Source organism: Herpailurus yagouaroundi, unplaced genomic scaffold, assembly GCF_014898765.1.
Source record: "Herpailurus yagouaroundi ecotype Mexico unplaced genomic scaffold, PumYag 160, whole genome shotgun sequence".
In the NCBI taxonomy this organism is placed as follows: domain Eukaryota; kingdom Metazoa; phylum Chordata; class Mammalia; order Carnivora; family Felidae; genus Herpailurus; species Herpailurus yagouaroundi.
The window spans coordinates 22004570-22028632 of record NW_024412401.1 but is presented as its reverse complement, the minus strand read 5'-3'; the positions used below and the strand labels follow the sequence as shown (position 1 = coordinate 22028632).

The 24063-nt window shown below is 51.5% G+C and overlaps 1 protein-coding gene across 3 annotated transcripts in view; it reads left to right on the top strand.

The window, feature by feature from the left end:
- PAX5 (paired box 5) overlaps positions 1 to 24063 on the top strand; it is a 187421-nt gene that overhangs the window by 49377 nt on the left and 113981 nt on the right. For all 3 annotated transcript variants that reach the window (XM_040481702.1, XM_040481704.1, XM_040481703.1), the window contains exon 6: positions 14032 to 14207. In XM_040481702.1, coding sequence (XP_040337636.1) covers positions 14032 to 14207 — 176 coding nt within the window. The remainder of the gene's footprint in view (positions 1 to 14031; positions 14208 to 24063) is intronic.

Below are 24063 nucleotides of genomic sequence, written 5' to 3'. Positions count from 1 at the left end.
TGCATTCCCGGAAAAGTCAGTGTAAATTAAAACGCAAGTTTGTGTCTATAAGTAAAACAGTTAGGTTCATGGCCCAGATATTTATAAAGAGAGTTTTGGGGGCATGTGGCTGGCTCAGTAAGTGAAGCAGGCAGCTCTTGATCCTAGGGCTGTGAGTTTGAGCCCCGCACTGGGTGTAAAGACTACTTAAAAATAAAACCTTAAAAAAAAAAAGTTTTCACCAACCTGAATGTATGATGGGTCATTCCAAAGACATGTGGGCTCAGGGCAACTCTTCACTGTGTGAACGGGGCTGGGTACCCCCCTGACTCTGCCCACTAAATGCCGTAATTCCTCCCTGGTGACAAAAACGCACAGATTACCCAAATTTCCTCTGATCTGATCACCTTTGTTGAGATCCACTGGAACAAACAGTTTGTCTCTGGGCTCCCTTCCTTTGGGAAGTTCTGTGACTCTGGTAAAAAACACTATCTGCATATATTGTGCACCTATTGTGTGCAAGACCTGGCATTAGGGAGACAGAAACATGAGCTGATTTCTATCCGGGCTGTGAAACATAAGCCCCTACTCCATGGGTGCCAAGCTCCCAGGAGCCCTCAGTCAGTGAGCACAGCCTCCTCACATCTTATCTCTACCGGGATATCCTCTGCCCCCTTCCTCATCCTCCCAAGCCCAAATCTTGGCTCAGATGCCACCTCCTCCCTCCAGAAAGCCTTCCCTGACCCCCCATTTAGTACCAGATGACTTCTGTCTCTTGGCCCCCACCGTCTGCCGTTTGGGGTTCTCTTAGGGCACTTTCCCAGGCTGGTGTCATAGCTGCATCTCTAGGCTTTGTCTCCCTGCCAGAGGATGGCTCCCTTGAGAGCTGAGATTGGGTTCCCTTATGGGGCTAAGCTTGGACTCAGAACACCAGAAAAGATGGTTGGATGCTTGAGCCAAGAGATGCAGCCTAGCCCGGTATCCCTCTCTGTACACATCTTGTCCTTTTAATTAAGCACATGGCTTCCTTCTCCTGTCCTCACTCCCTGTCCTCATCAGCTGACATGAGATGCTTGCTGTGCAAACATTGCAATCTCATTTGGGATCTAGCCGCTTGCTCGCTCCGACCTAGTGCTTGGCCTCGGCACAATTTATTGAGCCCATTGCACAGATGAACTGAGGAGGTCACACAGCTGGCAAGTGGCGTAGCCCGAGCTGGTGCCTGCACATTACCATCTGTGTCGTTTAAACACTTCCAAGCCTGGGCCTCTCTCCTAGGGAGTCATTCATCTTTTTAATGGCTCCTGACTCAGTGTTGGGCACTGTGGCCTCCATGGTGGACACGGCATGGTGGCCCCCTTTGACTTCCCTCAGGGGGTTCTGTCTCCCAGGCCCAGGCCAGGCACGGAAGGCAGCATCGGATGCCCTGAGTGGGCCGGTGACCACCCTTTACCAACAGGTCATCAAGGAGCGGCTGTGTTCTTTGTACTTGTTTATTTTGTCACTTTCAGTGAAATGTCCACTTTTGTCCATTCATTCCACAAGTGTTCATATTGTGCCTGCTAAGTGCTCTAGGTACTGGGGACACAGCGATGAACAGGATAGACAAAAACCTCTGCCCTCATGAGTGACATCTTCTAATAAGAGAAAGAGAATAAGTAAATAAGGAAAATAAGCAGCATGTTGCTAAGTGCTCTGGTGGATAATGAAGCTGGGTAAGGGGATAGAGTGAGGCGGGGAGGGGGTGGGGAGTGCATGCTGGTTTCTGGAGGGTGGTCATAATGATGAAATGACATTTGAGGAGGGAGGAGTGAGCCAACATCTGGGGAGGAACTTTCTAGAGAGAGGGAACGGCGGATGTGAAGATCCGAAGCAGGGGTGTGCTTGGCATAACTGAGGGACAGCAAGGAAGCCAGTGTGGCTAGAGCTGACCGAGTGGAGGAGAGTGGGAGGAGGGGAGACGGGAAGGCCGGGCTGCAGGGCAGGGCACCCAGATGCTGAAGGGCCTTGTAGGCCATGATCCACTGTGGATTTTGCTGGGAGTGAGATGGGGCAGCCCAGTACGTCTAACGGGGAAGTTCAGAGGTGTGTTTTGCCCCCGGCCACCAGTGAGTCGCTAAATTCGGCAGATTTTCGCTCCTGATCGTCTCCTGAGCCTGGCTCTGAACTGGGTAGTCATTCCCGTCGTCAGCTCTCTCCTGGGCTGGGACCATCGTCTGGCCCCGGAGCCTCTGTCACATCTCCCTCTGATGAGGTCTGTACACTGTGGCCAGATCAGACCATATGAACCCCTTCTGTGCCAGGCATGAATTTTAAGTATATTAATATGATCACACAAGGGCCCGACTATTTGGAAAACAGACTGGGGGGATCTGGGATGTGGGGCTTGGGGTTACTGGAAGGTGGACTGTCATCTGGTGGGTAAGAGAGGCAGTGTGCTGCAGGGAGAGGCCCAAAAGCCCTTTCCCCCACCCTCAGCGAGCCCCTAGTCTCAGCCCTCTCTCAGGCCTCAGCAATGGCTCCCCCCAGAGGCGCCTACTTTATTTATAGCTTCTCCCCAGCTCCCCGCGGGTAGAGGAAAAGTCCATTAGTGTGTTTGCCGACTCTGCCAGCTCTGAGCAGATGCAAGGCTTATTTGCAAACTGTCATTGCCCTGGCCTCCTCCAGAGACTCGCATGCTGGGCTCAGCCTTGTGGCTCCAAGAACCACCTCCCCCAGGCAGACAGCCGGGCAGAGCCCCTGTCCCCTGATTTCCCAAAGCACAGAATCTTGGCTTGCAGTTGGGAAATTTAAATTAAATGCCGTGAAGTAACCATAACAGTACACTGGGCCATGTTGACAGTGGAGAATGAGGTTCTCTCTGTTAGTAGGAGCCCATTGGCTTGGCACAAATCAGAGAGGTGTCCGGAGAAAGTGCGGAGTCCTGAGCTGAGCCCCTGGGATCCAAGTTTGAGTTCCGGATGGGCTGCTGAGTGTCTTAGTGACTTTGGACAACTGTTTACTGCCCTCTGGGCCTCAGTTTCGAAGCTGTACGTGAAGCTGCAGACAATCTTAGGATCCACCCTAAGCTCTAAAATTCTCGGACGTGTGATTTGAGGATGTTTCTTTCATCCAAGTAGTCGAAGACAGTGGTGTGCCCAGAATGTCTTGGCAATCCTGAAATTGCCCGGAGGTTGGCAGAGGCACTCAGGAGCTGAGTCCCTAGGCCTCTTAGTCTCACCTGTCCTGATAACGCTGCTGTGTGACCTCGGGCAAACCACCCTCCCCCTCTGTGAGCCCATTTTCTCATCTGTAAAATGGGAATGACAATCACTTGCTCAACTCTTCCGGCTCTTGTGAGAGTCAGATAAACTGAGGAATGTGAAAGGTCGGCGAGAACATATGCTTGAGTGGCGGCTGTTACTGTTGCTGTTGTGGTTACCATTTTTGGATGTGCCTTACCCGGTGTGGGCACACGCACTTTCCAGTATAACATAAGCACATGCCCCTTCTGAGTGCAGTTGACGGTGGTTCCATGCAGAATGCAGAGCCCTCTTAGAGTTTGTGCTTAGAGTTTGCTCAGTTCCATGCTATCCTGAGTCCACCATCGACGTGCATGTGTTTGGTGGAAAAACACACCACAGATCCACACAAAAGCGTCTTGAGTTCTTTTCAACTGGGAGATGACACACATTGGCAGACAGAAGCTGATCTCTGTGTATCCAAGAGGAGTCGAGCCAGTCCGAGTATATCTAACAGGTCAAGCTCTGAAATGAAGAAGCAATAAGCCAGTGAAATGGTACTATCACCGAAACATGATTGATCAATTGAATTCTATCAGAGACAGTGGACAGTGAGATTAACTCAGGCCTGATAGGTTCAATGAGTTAAAGCATGATGTTCATTTCAGCTTCATTTCACCAGTCTTTGCTTGTGAAATTGGTCAATCAATAGAGGTTGAAGATCATATATATATATATATATCGGGGACCATCTTATGGGGAATATAATCTCAGTAGTTGGCTCCTGGCTGGGGCTGCCTGCCTCGGGTAATGGAGACAGAACAGGGACTCCATCAGCCCCATCGAAATGGCCTGATATCTTCTCCAAATGAAAAGTATTTTTGGATCTCTGATGATTTATCTTTTTTTCCTCCCTCTCACTTTGATCTATGACAAAACCCATACCCATCTTGGAGAAATATAGTGATTTCTCTTGAAAACATTTGTGCGATGATCAGATAGATACACTTCAAAATATGAACCTTCTTTTTAGTTATATTGTCCTTGGAAAAAAATAAAGACAGTAATTTAAAAACTCAAGTGGGGGTAATGCAAAGATATCAATGTAAATATGATTTTTAAACCCTTTTATTTATTTATTTCTGTGCCGCGGGGATGGGGGACAGACTGCTGTGTGAAAGCCAAAAAAGGGGATGCATGCACAAGGAGTCCTTCCAGGTATAATTAAAATGAAGCCTTTAGCATTCTTTAATCTCATCTAAAAGCACAACTCATAGAAACAAATCACCCTTTTGCTGCTAGTAATATTTCATTTGCTTTGGAATATTTTCACCGTGGTGGTTAACATCTTCCCTCATTAGTGTGCCTATTTCTGTAAGGTGGAGGAATTAGGTACTACTGTGCAAGGTAATGGACTTGGACAGTATGGATTAGAGAAAACAGACTTGTCCTGTGGCAGTGCACTGGGTATTCCTTCCTGCCTATTCGTTGAGGTCATCTTGATTTAATTAAGCACAAAGGAATCCCATCTCTTCGTACCAACACCATGAGAGCTTCAATTATGTATTTGTGCTGTTTGTACGTCACAGGATATATTAGGGTCTGGATAATGGATAGCAGCGCTGAGCAGCTAGACAGAGAGGAGAGAGCCTTGCACACTTTGCCCTCTTCCCCCTCCCCCAATTCCTGCATTCCGGTCCTACTGAATTATAGCCATTTCCCAAACACCGTGTTTTCTCGTGCTTCTGGGCCTTTGCATATGCTGTTCCCTCTAGTTGGAATGCACTTCCTTCGTCTCTCCACCCCTTTCTTTGGCTACCTCCTTCCTATTCTTTCTTAAGTCTTGGGCTCCATTTTTCCCACGTGGCTTTTTGGATCACCCTTGCCCCAGTCTGGATTAAGTGGAGTGGTTTAGTACAGGCTTAGGAGCAGACTCTGGAGTTAGACTGCTTGGGTTTGGATCCCAACTCTTCCATCTCTTAGCTGTGTGGCCATGGGCAAGTTACTTAACCTCCCCGCACCTCAGTTTCCTCATCTGTAAAATGGGAGGGGGAAATAGCAGACTTACCATTATTTGGTTGTTATGGGGACTCAGTGGGTAAGGTGCTTAGAATAGTGCCTGGCACGGAGCAAGCTCTGTATAAGGACTGCCAACCACCATTTGGCTCCCGGGGCTGTCTCTGCTTCTTCGGCTCCCAGCACTTACTACATTGGAATTATTCACTCCTCTACCTCGTCCGCTCAAGGGCAGGGGGGTGACTTAAACCCCTCTCTAATTCAGGTGCCACACTCACGGCCAGACCGCCAGCAGGAGTTTGGTGCATGTTGCTCAGGAATGAATGGGTCCGTGAGGCTTGGAACAGGAATCAGGAGTCTTGTGTTCCCAGGCTCAGCTCACTTTGGACTTGCCTTCTGGCCCTGGACAAATCCCTTTGCCATCCTGGAGTGTGGAATTGTCGGTCCCTTGGGGCCTTTCGCTCACTGACAGCCTATGACACATTGGGTAACACACGGCACAATCAGATTCACTCTGGTCGAACCCGAACGTATTTGGCAATTTTACAATGTTGCGTTTTCCTTCTCTGAGAAGAAAGATTGAGCGAAACCAATGGCTGAATAATGGTAGTTCCAATGGAATTTTCCTCCACGCCACTTTGATTTTTCTCAGTCTGCGGCCCCCCTTTAAGATGGTATTTATGCAATCACCCAGAACATCGATTTTGGTTTGGCGCTGCCACGGGATATTTCCAGCCCTGCCATCCTGGTCCCCAGCACAGGGCCTGGCTCGTAGTAGATGCTCTAGAAATGTCCTCAGCTGAATCTTATTGTCTGTGCCAGGAATCCCATTCCCCTCATCTTCTCATTTTGTCTCCTCTCTTTATCTGGGGTCTGGCTCAGATGGCCCCTCCTGCAGGACCCCCTCCCTGTTGTTAGTCCTCTCTGGGTCACCCTCAGCATCCAGACACCCCCATGCAGAGTAGAAGAATTAATGGCGTTGTGTCGTTGTTGCTGGAAGCTTAGAGCTCAGCTGAGTTTAAAATTTAAAAGTTTATGAACTGCCTCAGGTCTTTCTTAGAAGTAGTTTAGAACATGGGGCGCCTGGGTGGCGCGGTCGGTTAAGCGTCCGACTTCAGCCAGGTCACGATCTCGCGGTCCGTGAGTTCGAGCCCTGCGTCGGGCTCTGGGCTGATGGCTCGGAGCCTGGAGCCTGTTTCCGATTCTGTGTCTCCCTCTCTCTCTGCCCCTCGCACATTCACGCTCTGTCTCTCTCTGTCCCAAAAATAAATAAATGTTGAAAAAAAAAATTAAAAAAAGAAAAAAAGAAGTAGTTTAGAACATAAGGCCTTAGTTGTTTCACTCTTTCCTTCTCTGGATCACTGATGTCATGGAGGTCACTCCCGAAGGTTTCCTCCCGAGTTCTCTGATGACGCCAGAGACTGTCCTGCTGCCGAGTTCCCCAAGTCATTCAGGCCTGCATCCCCTCAAGTCTTCCTAGGTTATGCATTCAATCAACAAACCTTGATTAGCATCTCCTGTGCTTGAGGTGAGTCAGACGTGGCCTCTGTCCTCAGAGAGCTCATACTCTTCGCAGGGAAGGAAAGAAAGAATAATCCTAGAAATGGCTTGTGTTTTTTCAGCACTTACTGTGTACCAGGTACTATGCTAAGCATTTTACACGTACCCTCATCCCATTCTTTTGTCAACCCCAGGTCTCATTATTGTCCTATTTTACAGACAGCAAAATCGAGGATTCAAGAGATTGAAGTTTCTCAAATATCATAGGCTTGTAAGATACAGAGTGAGGATTTGCGTCTGGGCCTGAGTTTGGGGTGCCCAGGCTTCCCTGGTGTGTGAGCCACGTCTACCACAGTCCTGGCTTCACTCTAAGACATGTTAATAGGTATACACGCATTTGCTGTGGCCTTGAACAAGATACTTCGTATCTTTGCCAGCTGTGAAATGGGGACCGGCCTCACGGGATGTGTTGTAAGGAGTAAAATCCAGGCCAGAGTGGTGGCTTGTGCAGCTTGCTGAGGAGACCCAGAAGAAGGGGCAGGTAGTTCAGCCTTTGGATCTGGAGGCAGGCTTCAGAGAGGGGGTGGTTTTTAGGCTGAGCCTTGATGGGCAGGAGTGAAGGCCAGCCGGCGGAGGGAACGGAGCGAATGGTGGCATCGGGGAGTGCCGTGAAGGGACACTTGAGGAATGAGGCGTACCCTGCTGGGATGACATTGTGGAGTGACTGAGGGGAGCCTGTGACTGCAGGGGCAGATCATGAAGGCCCTGAAGTCTTGGACTTTGTCTTGAGGAAGCCTCAGAAGGGTTTCCCTGGTGAAAGTGATGGTGACAGTGACTAACACTCTTTGGACATTAACTTTGCACCAGGCACCGTGCTAAACACGTTCCTGGAGATTATCTCATTAATCCTTACCAAAGCCCCAGGGATTGTCCTGCAGACCTTTGTGCCAGTTTGCAGATGAGGAAATGGAGGGCATTAGTTTTAGTGGCTGACCTGAAGGGTAAAGGGAAGTGGAAAGAACACAGCAGAGAAGAGGCCTAGGTACACATCCCAGCTGAGAGACCTCAGTTACTCAACCCCTCTGAGCCTGATCCGCCAAGACCCAGCTCTGCCCCATCTTCACTGGGGGAGGCAGGCCTGGGAGCGTGGTGGGTGTCAGAATATCAGCGTGGGTCAGAGGCAGCAGGCTGGCTGGGTGTCACTACCACGGAACCCTGCAGGCCAGATGGGGAGAGGACTCTGGGCCCTGGGGAAGGGTAGGGGGCATTGTAGCCCATACAGCGGTAATGGGATCTGGGACTTATTCTCACAAATTCAAAAAGATTAAGGGTAAGTATATCCTAGTGAAGAAGAGATTTCTTCCTCTCTCTGACTTGCTCCCAGAAGCTCCCAGCAGCCCCTTGCTCTTCACATGTCTGTTCCTAAACCAAGTATTGGCAAAGAGAATGGGATCCCCTGGCTAGGCGGGGGCAGTTGTTTAGGGGTGGAATGGATACTGCACGGGGATACCCTGAAAAGACTGTACAAAACAACCAAAATGGGAAAATAAGTCAATGGTTATTTACTACTATTTAGTAGACAAAATCTGGGTGGATTTGGGAGGAGAAAATGGTTAGAAATGACTGACTCAGCCTCTTTAGTTTGTTGATGGGGCCCCTGAGACCCAGGGAGGGCGAGAAACTTGCCCGGGCTCACACAGCAAGTGAGGGCCGAGCTGGGGCTAGAACCCAGGTCTGCTGGCTCTCAACCCTTTTCCCACTGGGCCCTGCCACTGCCCTGCCATGCAGAGGGGCTGGGGCGAGGACAGAGGAGGTTCACTAAGGGCTCTGACTTTGGCTGGGTTTGTAGAGAAAGAGGACGCAAGAAAGGCTGAAAACTGACCCACGGGCTCCAGCTTCCTTTCCTGGGGCTCCTAGGCCTTTGGCTACAGTTACATCCCAAAGGCCACGATACCAGAAGGGATTATGGAGATTCCTGTTTGTTTGTTTTTTTTTTTTTTTCCTCCCAGTGAGCATCTGCAGACATAAAGTACATGATGATTTTTAAAGAAACAAACCAGAACCCTTCAAGAAAAATGCAAAACCTCCGAGTCTTCTGTGCTCTGAAGAAAACGCAATGGGTTTATGATCTTTTAAGACACACAAGAGACAGCTTTCTCTTGACAGATGGGAATCTGAGGCTATTTTGCTTCCTCCCCCTCTTCGTGACCAGACCCGATTGTGTAAAGCTTTTAGCTTCAAAGCCGGGTTGTGAATAACATTGGTTTAACCTGAAATTTAAAGCCAGCATTTCTCTGCTCCCCGAGACGGGGCTTCCTGCCCCTTGCTCCCCTGAAGCTAGCTTCCAGAATGTTAATTCTACGAGCCATGGTTGACTAAGCCCAGCACTGGGTCTATTACATATTATTTGATTTGGAGTAGAAAAAAAGATTTAAAGATACCATGCCCCCTGTATACCTTTGTACTTTGCCCATGTCTATCCATATATTTAAGCATACCATTCACATTGCAAGTTCAGATTTTTCTCCCTGGAATAAAATCGGTCTGAGCATTTCTGTAGCTTGTCTCCAAGACCACATTCCCCAACGAAGTCAGACAGCATCTTTGCAGCACAGATGAGAAATGCTATGGAAACTTCCACTGGAGGCTTGGAGGTTCAGACCTGCCCTTGTGCCAGGGATGATTTTCGGATATTCATTTTTATAGCTGTCTCTTAGCATACAATTGGTTTGTTTGGCTCATACTCACTGTGTACCCACTACGTGTGGCTCCCAGAGGCAGGTCAGCTGTGTCCCTGGCCGGAGAATTATGCATCTTTTTGTCAGAGTATTTATCTTGGTTGACACGTGCGCCTTTTCTGGTCTGATTATTTTTCAATTAACATTTCCCTCCTCCACTGAACATAAGTCCATGAGGGCAGGGCCAGGGCGGCTTTTGCCCATCGTTGTATGCCGGCATTAGCACGGCACCTGCTCACTGAGGTTGGTTAAGAGAAGAATGAATGATCGAATGAATGAGGTCAGATAGAGAGGGATGCTGACATTTGCAGACCGGACCTGCGGAATGAGAGTGGTGGTCACAGGTATTCCTGACTTGTTCATTTATCCCATAAATACTCCCCATGGAGCAGACAGAGATGAATTAACTGGGGCTTCCCCTTGAGGCGGCTAATGGCGCAGTGTCACAGTAAAGAGCCCAGGGGGCTTGACACCTGAGAAAAGGGAGAAAGTGGTCAGAGCCCAGAGAGTGGGAGATGAAGCAGCTGGGGCAGGAAGGAGGGCATCCTGGAGGAGGTGGCACGCCTGCTCACAGGCTGTGTCTGTCCTAGTAACAGGGTACACATGTCAACGAGGAACGGTTTACCTTCCATAGGAGCATGGTGGGCGACCTGTGGGTGACAGCCTGACTCCAAGCATCACATTCAGATGCCCACAAATGCAAATTTCACGTGGCCAGCCCCGAGTCTTTCCAAAAGATGAGTCTTGGGAGCAGGGCTTCGAAAGAACAGCCTGATCTAAAGGAACTAGCATTTCAGGTCCTGGGACTGAGAAGTGTGGAGGGTGATTGTTCCCCAGCCCCTCCTGTGGTCCCTGCACTGCTCCCCCAGCAGGACTCAGATCTTCCCTGTGGCCTTCTGTGGGGTCCAGGGCTGCTAGGCCATCCCCAGCCTGCCTCTCCATGGTCCCCTGGGGTCTCTTCCCCTCACCATCTCTCCCCCGGCCTTTCGATTCCTCATGTCTAAGCCTTTGTAGGCGGTCTCCTCTGCCTGGCATGCCCTCCCCACCCCCACCCTCTTTGCACTGCTGACCCGTGTCCTCTACTCTCACTTCAAGCATGACTTCCCCTTGGAAGACTTCTCTGGCTCCTCCCCATGCGGTCACACCCCTTCCCCATTCATTATCCATAGTCCTATGCATATATTTCTGGACCCTTTTTCTACTTGGCAGTAATCACAGTTTGTAGCTGTATGTCTGTGGGAGTACTTGGCTACAGTGGCTGCCCTTTCTTGTTTGGAAAGAGGGGCCTGTCTTAGTCATCATTGGATCCTCTGTTGTTTTTTCTAAACATCACTTGGTGCAGAGTAAATACTTCATCAATACTTGTTAAATGGGTGATTATACGTGTAGAAGTGTCCCCAGCCTCCTAAGGAAATGACAGACATTAGGCATCTGCACTAGGTGACAGGGTAAACCTACCTCGCCTCCCTTCCTAATGGAGAAAGCAGGGGTGCTGGAGGGGCAAGGGCAGCAACAGGGTCATAGGTCAGGGCACATGCCTGGAGAGGTGGTCTTTCCAGCTTGCCGTCTTCCACGAGGAGCGTCTGGGTCACCAGGACAGCCAGGACCCTCTCCCAGGCTTGGCCCATGGGTGCTATGGTTGACTTTCAGAAAGCCAGGGTGGGATGTAGTGAGTCTTCCTAGATGGCCAGGGCCCCGCCAGGCTGTCTGTGCCTGGAGTACCAGAGCTGTCCTCAGGGAGATAGGACTCCAACGACCCCCAGTGCATATACCTGAGCTGGCCCTGTGCCCTGAGCCTTTACTCTGTGCCGGGACCTACTCAGTGACCAGGTGGTGACCTTGCCCACAGGGGTCCTCAGCAGAGCCACCCTCAGCTCCCTTAGCGGGGGTGAAGTTCTGCTCTTCCAGAACTATGGGCTGTGCAAAGAACCCAGCCTATGAATCCCACGGGGGAGGGATCGAGCCTGAGGACATCTGTGGGAGGACAGTCTGGCTGGCACATCTAGTGGAGCAGACTGAATTGGTGGGGGGGGGGGGGAGCGGTGGACACTGTCCAACTGGGGGCAGAGCAAGACCTGGGTGGGAATTATCAGGAAGGAGCCTTCATGAGGAGTTTGGGGCCTGGCTGGCAGGATGGGGCTGGGGAGTATCAGTGAAGTTGGTGGGCAGAGAGACGTCTCTTACGATCAGATGTGGTTCCTCTGACAGGGAGAAACTTGATGGGAGCACTGGGGATCCCGGGCAAGATCATACTTGAGCAGGAGTGACTGGGGCCAGGATGACAGGCTAGAGCAATAGCTGAGGAGGAGCATGATGAGCTGTCCTCGTGAGTGTGTGCGTGTGTGTGTGTGTGTGCACATGTACATGTATCTTTGATCCTTTGATAATAGGGTTATTTGGCAGATGCCAACCAATGGGAGAGCACAGACAGGGCTGTGAGCTCCCACATTCTGCTAGTCTTGCTGTCCTTGTAGGAATAGCCCCCATGGGGATGGGCCATGATGGAAAAAGGGACTCTGAGGATGATGTCCTATGGACAGGAACAGGCAGGGACCGGTCTTGTGGAAGACTAATGTCCCAGGTTGCCAGTGGAGGCGCCCCAACTCTAGGCTGGGGGACATCAGCCAGAGAGCCCAGCTTTCATCGTGGTCCGTGTGTTGGGGTATGTGGTCATTCAGGCTGTAGCCTAGCCTGTGGTATCCTCTTGGATCCAAATGGAGCTGGGATCTGTTTTCTCAAGGGGCTTTATGAGCTGCCTCTGAAGGCCCTTCCCGTAGAGGAAGGTGCTCTGAGCTGTCAGCCTCCATGGAGGAAACTGGAAAGCCAGCATTCGTGTGAACACCCAAAGCTGGTGACTTCGCTCAAGTGTCAGACCCTGCATTGCATTTGCCCCCAGATAGGACAGTTAGGGAGACACCAGCTTTTGGCTCATCTCAGTGACACAGCTTCCCACTGCTTCAAGCTCCTTGGTTGGGCCTCCTTCCTCACACGAGTGGGGCTCTGACATGATGGATGAAGTCTGGGGCAGCATGTGCTGGCAGAGGGGGATGTAGGAGAGAATCAGGCAAGGCCTGTGTGAGGGCCAGTGAGAGATCTGACAAGCGCTGGTTTCCCTTGGGCTCCCCAGTGGCAAAGGCAGATGCCTCACCTCTGGGCCTGACGCCTCACCTCTGGTCAGCCCTGCCTGAGCAACCGGGTCCTACAGGGCCCTGGGGGATGCACGGCCCTCGAGGCCATTTCCTTGCTTGAAACTTTTGCCCTCCTTGCTGTGTCTTTCACTTTGAGTCGTTCAAGCTCAAGGCTCACAAAAAATATTTCTTCCCGTTTTCTTTTTTATTGGCAATTCATAATATTTTCTTTGAAACGTAAGCATCGTCACCAGAGATGGTGACAGTGTGGAGAGCTAACAATATAGAACACATACAGAATTTAACCCTTGGTAATTCGTGGTTTTGAGTAAGTGGTACCTTTAAAGTTCTGCAATAACACAAAACATAAAACAAAAAAAGCATCCCCCCCTTCACCTCTATCCACTTAGTTCCCACCTCCCAGAAAGGAATGGGTAAGTGCTCTAAATGTTTCTCATGGTGCCCTCCAGAGTTCCTTTCGTATATGCATACACAAAATGCGTGGGAAGTCTTATTTTCTTCCTCTTATTTTTTACACAAAAGGTTATACGTTATACATGCTGTGCTGTACCTGGTTTATTTTTCATAGGACAGTGTATCCGGAAGATCTTTCTGTATCAGTTCACGGTGGGAGTCCTTGTTCCCTTTTGCAGTGGCTCACCGTGTGAGCACACCGTAACTCATTTAACCAGCCCCTGCAAATAAATTCATGTGTTGTTTCCAGTCTTTTGCAACTAGAACCTTGCACGCATATCACTTCCCGTACGTGTGAGTCTAGTGGTAAAAAAACATTTCCAGAGGCGCCACTGTGTCATCAAAGGATATGTGCATTTGTGACTTTGATGGATTTTGTCAAGTTGTGTATCGTGGGTGTGTGACCGGTGGGCTCCCACCAGAATTGTACGAAAGTGGTGTCCTTCCCCACAGCCGTCTTGGCACGGTGCTTTAGTGACTGGTCATGTGATGTAGTGGCAGATGTTCTGGGTTAAGGGCTTCGGCTCTGGGACAAAGCCGTACCTCCACGGGGTGGGGGAATCTTCATTATAGAAGAGGAAGTGGCACCTGGTACTTAAGCCTTCCAGTCAACCTGAGCTCTCATCTTCAGGTGAATGACTTTAATTCCTCGGGTCTCAATTTTCTCATCTGCAAAATGGGGAAAATAATGTTACCTACCTTGGGGTCGTTGTGAGTTTTAGGTGAGATGATGCATGTAGAAAAGGCTTCACATGGTGCCTGGCAGGTGGCTACGGGAGGCTGGCTCTGCACTAACCAGCAGGGTAACCTTGACTGAGGGCCCCCTTGTCTGAGTCCCTGTCTGTTTCCTCTCTCGTCAGGGAAGGAGCTGGGCTTGTGGGTCTCTCAGGCTGTCTTCTCTCACCAGCTGACGTGACTTTCTTTAGCAACTTGTGTAACCTGCCCCCCCCCCTTCCTCTCTCATGCTCATCAAAGGTATTCAGGAGTCTCCGGTGCCGAACGGCCACTCACTGCCAGGCAGAGACTTCCTCCGGAAGCAGATGCGGGGAGAACTGTTCACGCAGCAGCAGCTGGAGGTGCTGGACCGCGTGTTTGAGAGGCAGCACTACTCAGACATCTTCACCACCACAGAGCCCATCAAGCCCGAGCAGGTACGCCCCACGGCTCCCTGCCTGCCGTACCCCCAGCCAGACGCAGACCTGGGGGGGGGCCCTCCCGAAGGCGTTTGGCGGGGTGTGGGCGGGAATGCCGGGTTCTACTCAGAGGCGGGCTTCTCGTTGTTCTCGGCCCGACTTGGACGGTTGCAGCGTCCCCTAAGGTCAGGAGGACTTGTCTGGGGTTCTGGCAACTTCTTGCCCTGGTGCCTCTGTCTCCCTGGCCAGCCTGTGGGGTGGGGGGGTGGGGGCGGGGTGGGGCATGGTCACATGACTTGTCTGGCTGCTCTGCTTTTGCTGAATGGCGTCCTTTCCCCAGGCTCTCGGCACAGAGCTGGTGTCATGACCTTCTGGGCCACTGGAGGTGGTCTTGGGTCACCATCCTGCCAGTCAGGATGAAGATGGAAATACGGTCACAAAGCACGTTATAGTGGTGCCAGCGTGTACCCCACCGTCAGCCCACGCGTCAGCTCGCCCTGGCATGCTTTTAGAGACCGAATCCAAGAGTCTGGAGAGGGGGAAGTGTCTCACTGGACAAACTCCCAGCCGGGTTATTTGCAAGACAGGGAGAGAAGTAGAAGGATGACCCCTTGCTGACCATGGACAGACAAGCAGTCACTGTCTTAGCTATGGGACCAGAAAGATCTGCCCAGTGAGAGGCTTCTGGGGCCTGGATAAGGTCCCTAAGTACCAGATGCAACTCGAGAGACTATTTCCTGATGCCCAGTCTGGGCTGGTTACCTGGCAGGCATAGGCGGCTCAGATATGGTCCCCGCCTGCCGAGAGCTCCCATCTGGTGAGCAAGTCAGAGACCTAGCTAGCTGATCCTGGTGCTGAGGACTGGCCTCGCTGAGCTTCCTTTACATGCTAATTAGATGGGGCTTCTGAAGTTTTCCCATAGAGCCAGTCAAAACCCTGCAGGCTGTGTGCACAAGCTCCCACGGAGGGGAAAGGGACCAGAGGGGATGTTGAGTAGGGAGGAGTGAGCAAAGCCTCCAGGGCCACCATCCTATGACAGTCTAGCTGTCTGAGCAGTTCTTGTGAGGGCTCTCACAGACCATCTAGCCACTTTGTTTTCATATGGAGAAACCGAGGCCCAGAGAGGCAGAGACTTGTCTGAAGGCCACACGGCAAGTCATGTATTCGCTCAACAAACACCAAGGAGTATCACCTGTGTGCAAAGCATGGAGCCAGGCACTAGGTACTGTGAGTGAACAAGACAGGCTTGGACCTGCCCTCAGGGAACCTATAGGTATGTGGAAGAATCCCATAAGTAAGAATAACCCCAAAGGTCGGATTACAGATGTGCTAGGTGCTGAGGTTCTCTGAAGGAATAAAGCACAAGCTGAGCCAGCCTGGAGGCCACCATGGCTTCTGGGGGGAAATGCTTTTATGCTGAGCCCTGAGGGGTAGGGCAGGACAGGAGAAGGGACACGGGGTGGGGGGGAATGTGCCTGGCAGAGGCAACAACAAGGGGAGGGGCCTCGAGGTAAGAGGGGGCACGGCAAGGTGAGGAGTGGAAAGAGGGCCAAGAGAGCCACTGTGCCTGGGCTTCAGGGCGTGGGGGCGTGGGAGTGTTGGGGAGATGGGCCAGGTCTCGTACGCTGTGGTCAAGATTTTGGTCTTTCTTCTACACGTAAAGCGTCCCGTGGGAATGAGGTGGTCCTGTGGGCTGGACAGAGCTGATCCCACACATTTTAGACCTTGAGCTTTCAGGTAAAGAGTCTGTTTCCATCACAAACAGCCTCTCTCCCTGCTCAGAGCCCTTCTGAGAGGTGGCCAAAGCCACATTCCGTCTGACACAGGAGGAGAAAGAAAAGGAGCCTTCCTTGGATGAAGCCTACCTTTCCCTCCAGAACTGGGGAGAAAATGTATCTTCTAACCATCGACAAGATCACATGATTTGAGAGACTAGCAGAGGGTACAGAGGCAAGCTTTCAACTCCCTCATTTTTTAGAGGCCCCGAGAGGGGACAGGGTTTGTCCAGGGTCACCCAGCAAGTGAGTGGAGAAGAGTGAGGGCCCAGGCCTCTACACTCAACCTGGTCTCTACTTCATGAAGCCTCTAGCACTTGTACTAAGTTCCTGTTTACTTCAGGCAGGCATTCAGTGTTAGAGACTGGATTCCCCTCGATTCTTAACGGAATTCAGAGTCTGCGTCATTTTAGCTTTGAATGCCCAGGAAATCTGGGCAGAGACTGCAGGGCATCATAATTGGGAGGAGTCCAGAAGCCATCCGTGTATTTCCTCACTTGCTTAGACATTCATATGTTCACTTATCCGACGTATTTCTCGCATGCTGCCTGTGAGGTTGGCACAGTGCCAGGCACCCAGGGGGACAGAGGGATGAGTCAAGCGTCAACTCTGTCTGCCCACACTCTCTCAGGGGCCATGTGACATGGATCCAGAACCTGCAAGGCAAGGGAGAAGGTTCTGCGGGCGCTGATGAATGGGGAGGTTGCCTCATTTGGGAGCATCGGGGGAGGAGTTACAGAGGAGGCAACATTGAGGGACAGGTCCTGATAGGCCCCTGTAGAGATGCGGCCCGGTGGGGAGGAGACCGAGTTACAAACTCTGCAAGGGCCCTGTTCCTAACGGTCTTGCTATGCAGTGTCCTTCAGAATGGCGCGGACACGACCGCGGGCCTGTGTCTGTGTGGGCTCTGAGGCGGGGCCTGCGGGCCAGCGTGTGGCGGGATAATGACTGACTCAGTGCTTTCTGGTTAATCTGCTTCACCTCCCCGTAATGTGCCGTAATGAGGAGAGATGGAAGGTGAGGCCACGGGGCTGCCAGGCACACACACAGGCACTGGACTATGAATGACGTACCCTCGCTCCTGGTTCCCAGTCACTGGACAAATGACAGCCAAAGCAAGGGGCCACAGACAGGGAGAGAGTGCGTGTCAAGGGTACAAGTTGCCGTACAAGGTTGACACGCAAGGGTATGAACCCCCTCGTGCCCACTCTCTGCTTTGCCTTGTGAGCCCCAGAGCAGCATGGCACGGTGGTGGCACCGAGAAGGGGGCCTGGAGCTCCGGCAGCCGAGGGTAGCGTGTCTTCTATACGTGAGCAGACCTGTGTCTCCATGGCCTAGTGGCCTTGGTGGGGTCTTGCTGTCAGTTTCACTGAGCAGCCTGTGGGGAAGAAAGAGCTTCATCTGGCTTTGGGGTTGAGGGAGTTCGACTTGAGTCCTGGCTCCGCCCTGTTGGGCAGGTGGCTTTTTCTCTGGACCTCAGTTGCTTATCTGTGGTGGCCGTAATTGTGATTTTGCCAACAACAACAATAGCACAGCAGCAACCCAACAACAGTGGTCGTCCCCACCTAAGCAGGGTACTGTACTGTTTTCAAAGCCCTTTCACATCCATTCTCCCCTTGGACTCACAATTTAAGTGCCTGCTGAACAGTGTGGGCAAGATTGGTAAGCTCCATTTCACAGATTGGAACATTTTTTCCCATTCACCCCATTTTCAGCCCAGGGAGCTTCCAGGACTTGTTGAGGCCACAGAGCTGGAACTTGACTTCGGGGTCTTCTGTCCTCATTCTGTGCTAGATGGCTGCATGGGCCTCCCTGTCCCCAAAAGATTCTAGGAGCGTTTTCTAACTGGCTGGTTCTGGGGACTGGCCTTTGGCAGCCGGAGTCTGCCTGTCATTCCAGAATCCTCAGAGTCTTTCCTCCCCATGGGCTCTGGTGGTCAGATCCTCCTGAATTGCCTACCCAGCCCAACCACTCATGGGAAGAACATTCCTCGTCGAGGCCAGGCTGGGGTCCTACCAGTCACACCCACACCCACCTTGCCGCTGTTGCCACCCAGATCTGCCCTGGGTGGGTAGGGCAGGCTTCCTGCTTTTATATGGAAACTTAGTAAACCCTTGGCCCTGGGTGTCATGTGTACATACTTCTGGGGCAATGAAACACTTCCTTTTCAAAATGGTTATTGAAAAAGCAATTCTGTTTTCCCTACATGTGGAGTGAGTAAAAATCACCCTGAAGGGGAAGAGGAAAAAAAAAAAGAAAAGAAAAGAAAAGGAAAGAAACAAGCGCTGGTGGTGAGTGCGTTTTGAACAGTGGAATCTGTTTCAGTAAAACTCGCGGTGACGCTGTCGCCTGCCTGCTCCTAGCGGGAGCTGGTCCCTCCTCCGGCCTCGGCAGGAAGGCCGCCTCGGAGCTCAGCCTGCCCTGCCGTATTTACTCTCGGCAGACTATTAACCAACACCAGGCTATTAATCTGGCTTTTGAGCCTTCACTAAAGCCCATAAAAGCTCACAGTTGTCAAATGGAGTTCATTTTAATTTCCTTTCAATCACAGTAAATTATTCAGGTGATAAATCAGCTGGAGCAGCCTCCTGGCTGTAATAGAAACCCTAATTCCTGGCTAATTATCCAGCCCATTGCTGCCAACAGATCAATACGGGCGCAAAATGGAACCGGCCCAGGGCCCTCCCTCCCATCGGGCCAGAGACAGAAAGACAGCTGGGGAAGGGGACGTGCTGCTGACCTCCCGGGAAGTTCAAAGGTCATGGGGGGTTAAACTGGGAGAGGGCCTGTCCCTTGTCTGAAAGAGAAAGCCACCAGAAATGCCTCCCACTTGCTTATGCTGCTTTGCCCCCTGAATGGTGGTTTCTCTCCAGGCTGGTGGCCCTGGGCCGAGCATTGCCTATTCCTGTGGGTGTCCTACTCCTGAGTTTCTGAGCATAATTGAGCTTGATCATCAGAGATGGTCTGAACACCTACCTGACTCAGAAAAAGGGCTGGGACTGTAGGGAAAAAGATGAGGTGCTGGACATGCTTCCTTTCTTCAAGGAGCTCGTTTTCCTCTGTAGTGGGTCCGTGCCCATCAGAAGGAGGTGAGGTACGGAGAGGAGGGACTGAGGAGACCAGTGTGCTGGGCTGAGGAAGGGGGAAGGCTTCCTGGAGGAGGTGCCGTTAGTGCTGTGTCTTGAGGGATGGGCAGAATCTAGATCTGTGGAGATGGTAGAGATGGCCGGAGGGGGCATTCTAGGCAGAAGGACAACGTGGGCAAGGGCATGAAGCAGTGTAAGATAGCAGGGAACTGTGGGCCGGTCTAGGTAGTTGAATGGAGGATGGGTGAGAGGCAGTCTGGACAAGAGGACTGGAGAAGTAGTGGGTCAGCCAAACCCCAGAGGGCTGGCATGTGGAGGTGAGGAGGTCTGACTTCGCTGTGGGGGGAGTGGGCCCCAAAGAACCTTGTGTCCGTGGCCTGAAGTACTCTGCTCATCTGGAGGCGACCTTCCCTGGGACTCCTGCCTCTTGCCCTGTCCCTGCTGCTATTGTCAAATCTCTCTTTCTGAAGCCCATCCTCACTTGGGAGTCCCTCACGGTTTACCGACTCGAGACCCCAACCTGGGCCCTTCATCCCCGTCATGGCCCTTCACCGCCCCCCCGCCATGCACCTCTGCTTGCCCACAGGATGCTCTGGCTATGGCCAGGCCTGACCTCTCATTGCCCCTTGTGGGCTGGGCTCCTTCTCTGTTTGAGGGCGCACGGACCATGGGCTTGTGTGTGGGGTGCATGCGTGTGCATGTATATGAGAGCGTGAACAGCAGGGATAGCTCCGAGCATGCAGAGTGACAACTACTGCGATTATTATTACTTTCTTAACGTTGTTATTCTTTTAAAAAAATGTTTATTTGTTTATTGAGAGAGAGAGAGGGTGGGTGCGTGTGCCAGCAGGGGAGGGGCAGAGAGAGAGCAAGAGAGAATCCCAAGCAGGCTCAGCGCCCTCAGCACAGAGCCCGATGAGGGGCTTGATCCCACAAACTGTGAGACCATGACCTGAGCTGAAATCAAGAGTCAGATGCTTAACCGATTGGGCCACTCAGGTGTCCCTTACTGTTGTTGTCTTACTCCAAGCTCCTGCTCACTGTTGCCCTGCATAGACTATTCCTTCGGTCTGTTTCTAAATCTACCCTGTCGGGGCCCACCAGGAGTGGCCTTCACTGACCCAGTTCAGCCAGCACTAAGTTGCTTCTTGTCTAAGTTCATGAAAGCATCAAGTCCTAATCATTACTGTAGTGATGGTTGTAACAATGATGTATTCATTGCTTGCCGTGTGTCTGGCTGTGTTCTGAGGAGCACTTTCCTTGCCCCATGTCATTACAAAGTCATAACAACGCTATTATCACCTTTGTGCAGACAGGATGGCGTAGTGAGGTTAGCAGTAATGTCGCCGAAGGTATGTAGTAAGTGCCGGGGCGAGATCGGAGCCCAAATCCCTGGCCCCAGAGTCCAGGCTGGTGGCCACCGGGCCGCTCCCATTGCAACACAGTCAGGCTGCCCACTGATTCTTACAGGTGACCAGTTTCCTGGGAACACACCTGGGGGTTCACTCTACTCATCCTGGGAGCCAAGCATGCGTTAGAAAGTGGTGGGGCCACCACAGGCACCAGTGTGGTTTCCGGAGGTATGAACAGAACTCTGAGGGCAGTGACTGTGCTGTTCCACTCTGATCTGGTTTTGCTCTGCTTACCCCAGCCTTCCCCTGCTAAGGCTGTGCTCAGAACCAGATTCTTCCTTTGCGGATACAGTAGAGAACATTTAGACGAGACGATTGAAAACTCTTTCCTAGGAGGGATGACTGGAGAAATTGGGGCTGTTTGGTCTGAAGAAGGGAAGACTTGGGGATGTGAGCAGGGAAGGAGGCAGGCTAAGAGAACTTTCTCATAGCCCAAGCTTCCTAACCAGTGGAGTGGACCTCCTTGTGAAGTAGTGAGCCTCCTGTCACCAGAGGCATGTAAGTAGAATCTATCCTTATTCATATTTGCTGTATTAGAAGTTTAAGAATCCACTGAGGACTTGATTAGCTAAATGTCAAGGCTCTTCCAACCTGAAAGAATAATTCTAAGGCACGGAGAGCAGGAGGGGTTTGGTGGGTGGGAAGGTGAAAAAAGGAGACCTTTAAAGCTGCCAGGTGGAAGGGGCGCTCAAGGGATGTTTCCCCTCAGGAATCCTCACTGGGGTGGGCCAGCCTGGGGCCTGGGACCCGTGGCCCTGAGTGGCAAGGGGCTGGAGGCTGCAAGCTCTCGGGAGGCTAGTGATGAAGCCAGCTCCTCTCGTGCACAGAGCAGGGTGGAGGCTTCTGGTGAGGAAGTCTGGATGGTGGTGGCTGCCGCCAGCCTCACCACGCACACAGGGTACTGGGCATCCTCTGCCCAAGAGCTCAGAGCCAGACCCCTCAGGGAAGGAGGGTGGAGAGGACTAAACAGACCTGTGTCCTGCCAACAGGTGCCAGCTTGCAAGGGGCTGGGAGAGTGATGCATAACTTAAGATAAAGGGATCACTACTTAAAACCCACAACAGCCAGCAGGGGAGTCTAGCTCGCAATGGCTCTGCAAAGCAGAGCGGGATCTTCATGTGGCAGATAAGGAAACTGAGGCAGAGAGAGAGTAAGTCACATGCCCTAAATGATGTAGCTCGTAAGATTGCCCCATTCTCTGCTCCCTGCTTTTTGCGGGTGTAGACTGTCCTCTGGAGTCAGCGCCCTTTACTCTGCATGTGCAGACACTTCCTGATTGATTTATTGGCTTCATTCTGCAGATATTTATTGAGCACCCCCTCTGTGCCAGGAACTGTGCTAAGCGTTGGGACAGAGCAGCAACAAAGACAAACATCGTTCCCAGAATTGACCCTATAGCAAAGGCGACAAATTCTGACAACATTATTCTACCAGGAAAAATGGTGTCATTACCAGGTATCACAGGGTATGATAGGTGCTCTGAAGAGAAAGACCAAAGAGTAAAGAGTGGGACCTCATCTATGTGGGGGGAGGGGCATCAGGGAATGTCTCTCTGAGGATGCACCTTTGAGCTCAAGAAGGGGAAGTGCGGCAGGGAACAGTGTTCTAGGCAGAGGGAACAGCCTATATAAAGGCTTTGGTGGTCTAGTAACCAAAAGATGTCCTGTGGGGCTGGTAAGCATGAGAGGCAGAAAGCGGCCTGTGGTGCAGGTAATGAGGTGGTGGGGGCCAGATGTGGACTAGGGCCATGGCTTTGGGTTTTGTCTTGAGAGCAAAGAGAAGATTGTAATTTGTAAACCAGGGACTATCAGGATCTAATCCAATACAGATTAGAAGGTTATTCTGCTGCTATGAGGAGACTTGGAGGGTTGGGAGACCAGGAGGCTTATTTGCCAGGTGCAGACCAAGTCGCTGGTCCCCTGGAGACAGTTGTCAGCCCTGGCTGGGGTTGGCCTTCTCTCCAGTCTTGGGGCGCTGACTGGGAACTTGTGTGGCCCTGTGATGCATTGCTTCTCCCCTTTCTTCTCTGCTCCTTTACCTCCTCCCACCTACCCCCAAAGCCCCCAACTCTGCAGCCAGGCCCCCAGGTTACTAGAGTTGAGCTCAGATTTGATTGTGAGCTTTCTGATGGTCAAAGCAAAGCGGGAAGCAGTCATTTGTGTGCTTCTCATTATCCACCAGGGGAAAATAGGACAATTCTCCCAAAGGAAGCCATGTTTTTTTCGGACAGGGTGGAAGGGAATGGCCGCATGGGTTTCCAGTGGGGGCCCTGTGGAGGCCCTGGGCACAATCCTCAACCACACCCACAGAGGTGCCGCAGAAGGTTTCAAAGGGCTCTGTCTTACGGATGAATGTGATGGCCACACGCTAATCAGTGCATTTCTGCATGGGCCTGGCTGCTGTGACCATAGGGCTTGAGAATGCAGCTTTTCCAGTAGCCTAAGTTAAACTAAGAAAAATCCCAGACATTCTGGAGCACCATTCCTAGATTTTCCAATTTGATGCTTGGAAGACGTGCCACTATCTTGGGGCTTTGTGACTTCCCGCCACCCAAGGGTACCTCAGGGCAAATGTCCTAAGCAGAAGGTTTGGGCTATAAGAGTGTACCTCATCATCAACTCAGCTCTTGACGAGAAAGAGAGTTTAGTAGTTTTGCATTTGACTTCTTTGCATTGACTTTGCATTTGGGCTTGCTGTGCAGGAACTTGGGGATGTTAAAGGAGGGAAGAATCATAAATTTTAGAGATGAAAGAAGCAGAGGGCTTACCCACGCAGTTGCAGATGGACAGGATGGAAGTAAGAGGGCATGGCTAGGCCTTCCCATGGGAAGCAGGCACCTTCTGACCTAGTTGTACGTAGAAGCCTGATGCCGGAGGAAGACTTCTGACCTCAAGGCATGGTGGAGGTGGCCCAGTAAATGTCCTGGGCTTTGACGGGTCAGAGGAGTGACTCTTACCATGGAAGGAGCCGTAAGAGTGGAGAGGATGGTAGCAGCAAGGAGAAGGGCATTTGTCTTCCCAGTTCTTCCCTGAGGGCAGAAAAAACCCTTTCTTTTTTAAAGTTTATTTATTTATTTTGAGAGAGAAAGAGAAAGAGAAAGAGAGAGAGACACAGAGAGAATGAGCAGGGAAGGGACAGAAAGCGAGGGGGAGAGAGAGAGAGAGAGAGAGAGAGAGAGAGAGAATCCCAAGCAGGCTCCGCACTGTCAGCACAGAGCTCAATGCAGGGTTCGAACTCATGAACCGCAAGATCGTGACCTGCCAGAAACCAAGAGTCAGACGCTTAACCGACTGAGCCACCCAGGCGTCTCTAAAACCCCTTCCTGAACACTGAGATGCAAGCAAGATTTAACTTCGATGTCATCTTGCCTTTGGAATGAGTTAATAACAAGGACTGTGCTGGAATTCTTGCTCCCAGATCCCTAGAGGTTCTTGGTGCCTCTAGACCAGCCATATTCTCCCTTAGCCTTCTGCTGTTGTCATCTCAAAGTGACCCAGGGGTGAAACTACGTGGGTTCTGAGGCCTCAACCTTTTTCACTTGCTCTACTCCCTTAGAGTCTTGCCTAGGGATGCCCGTTTCTTCCTGAACAGCTGTTAAAAT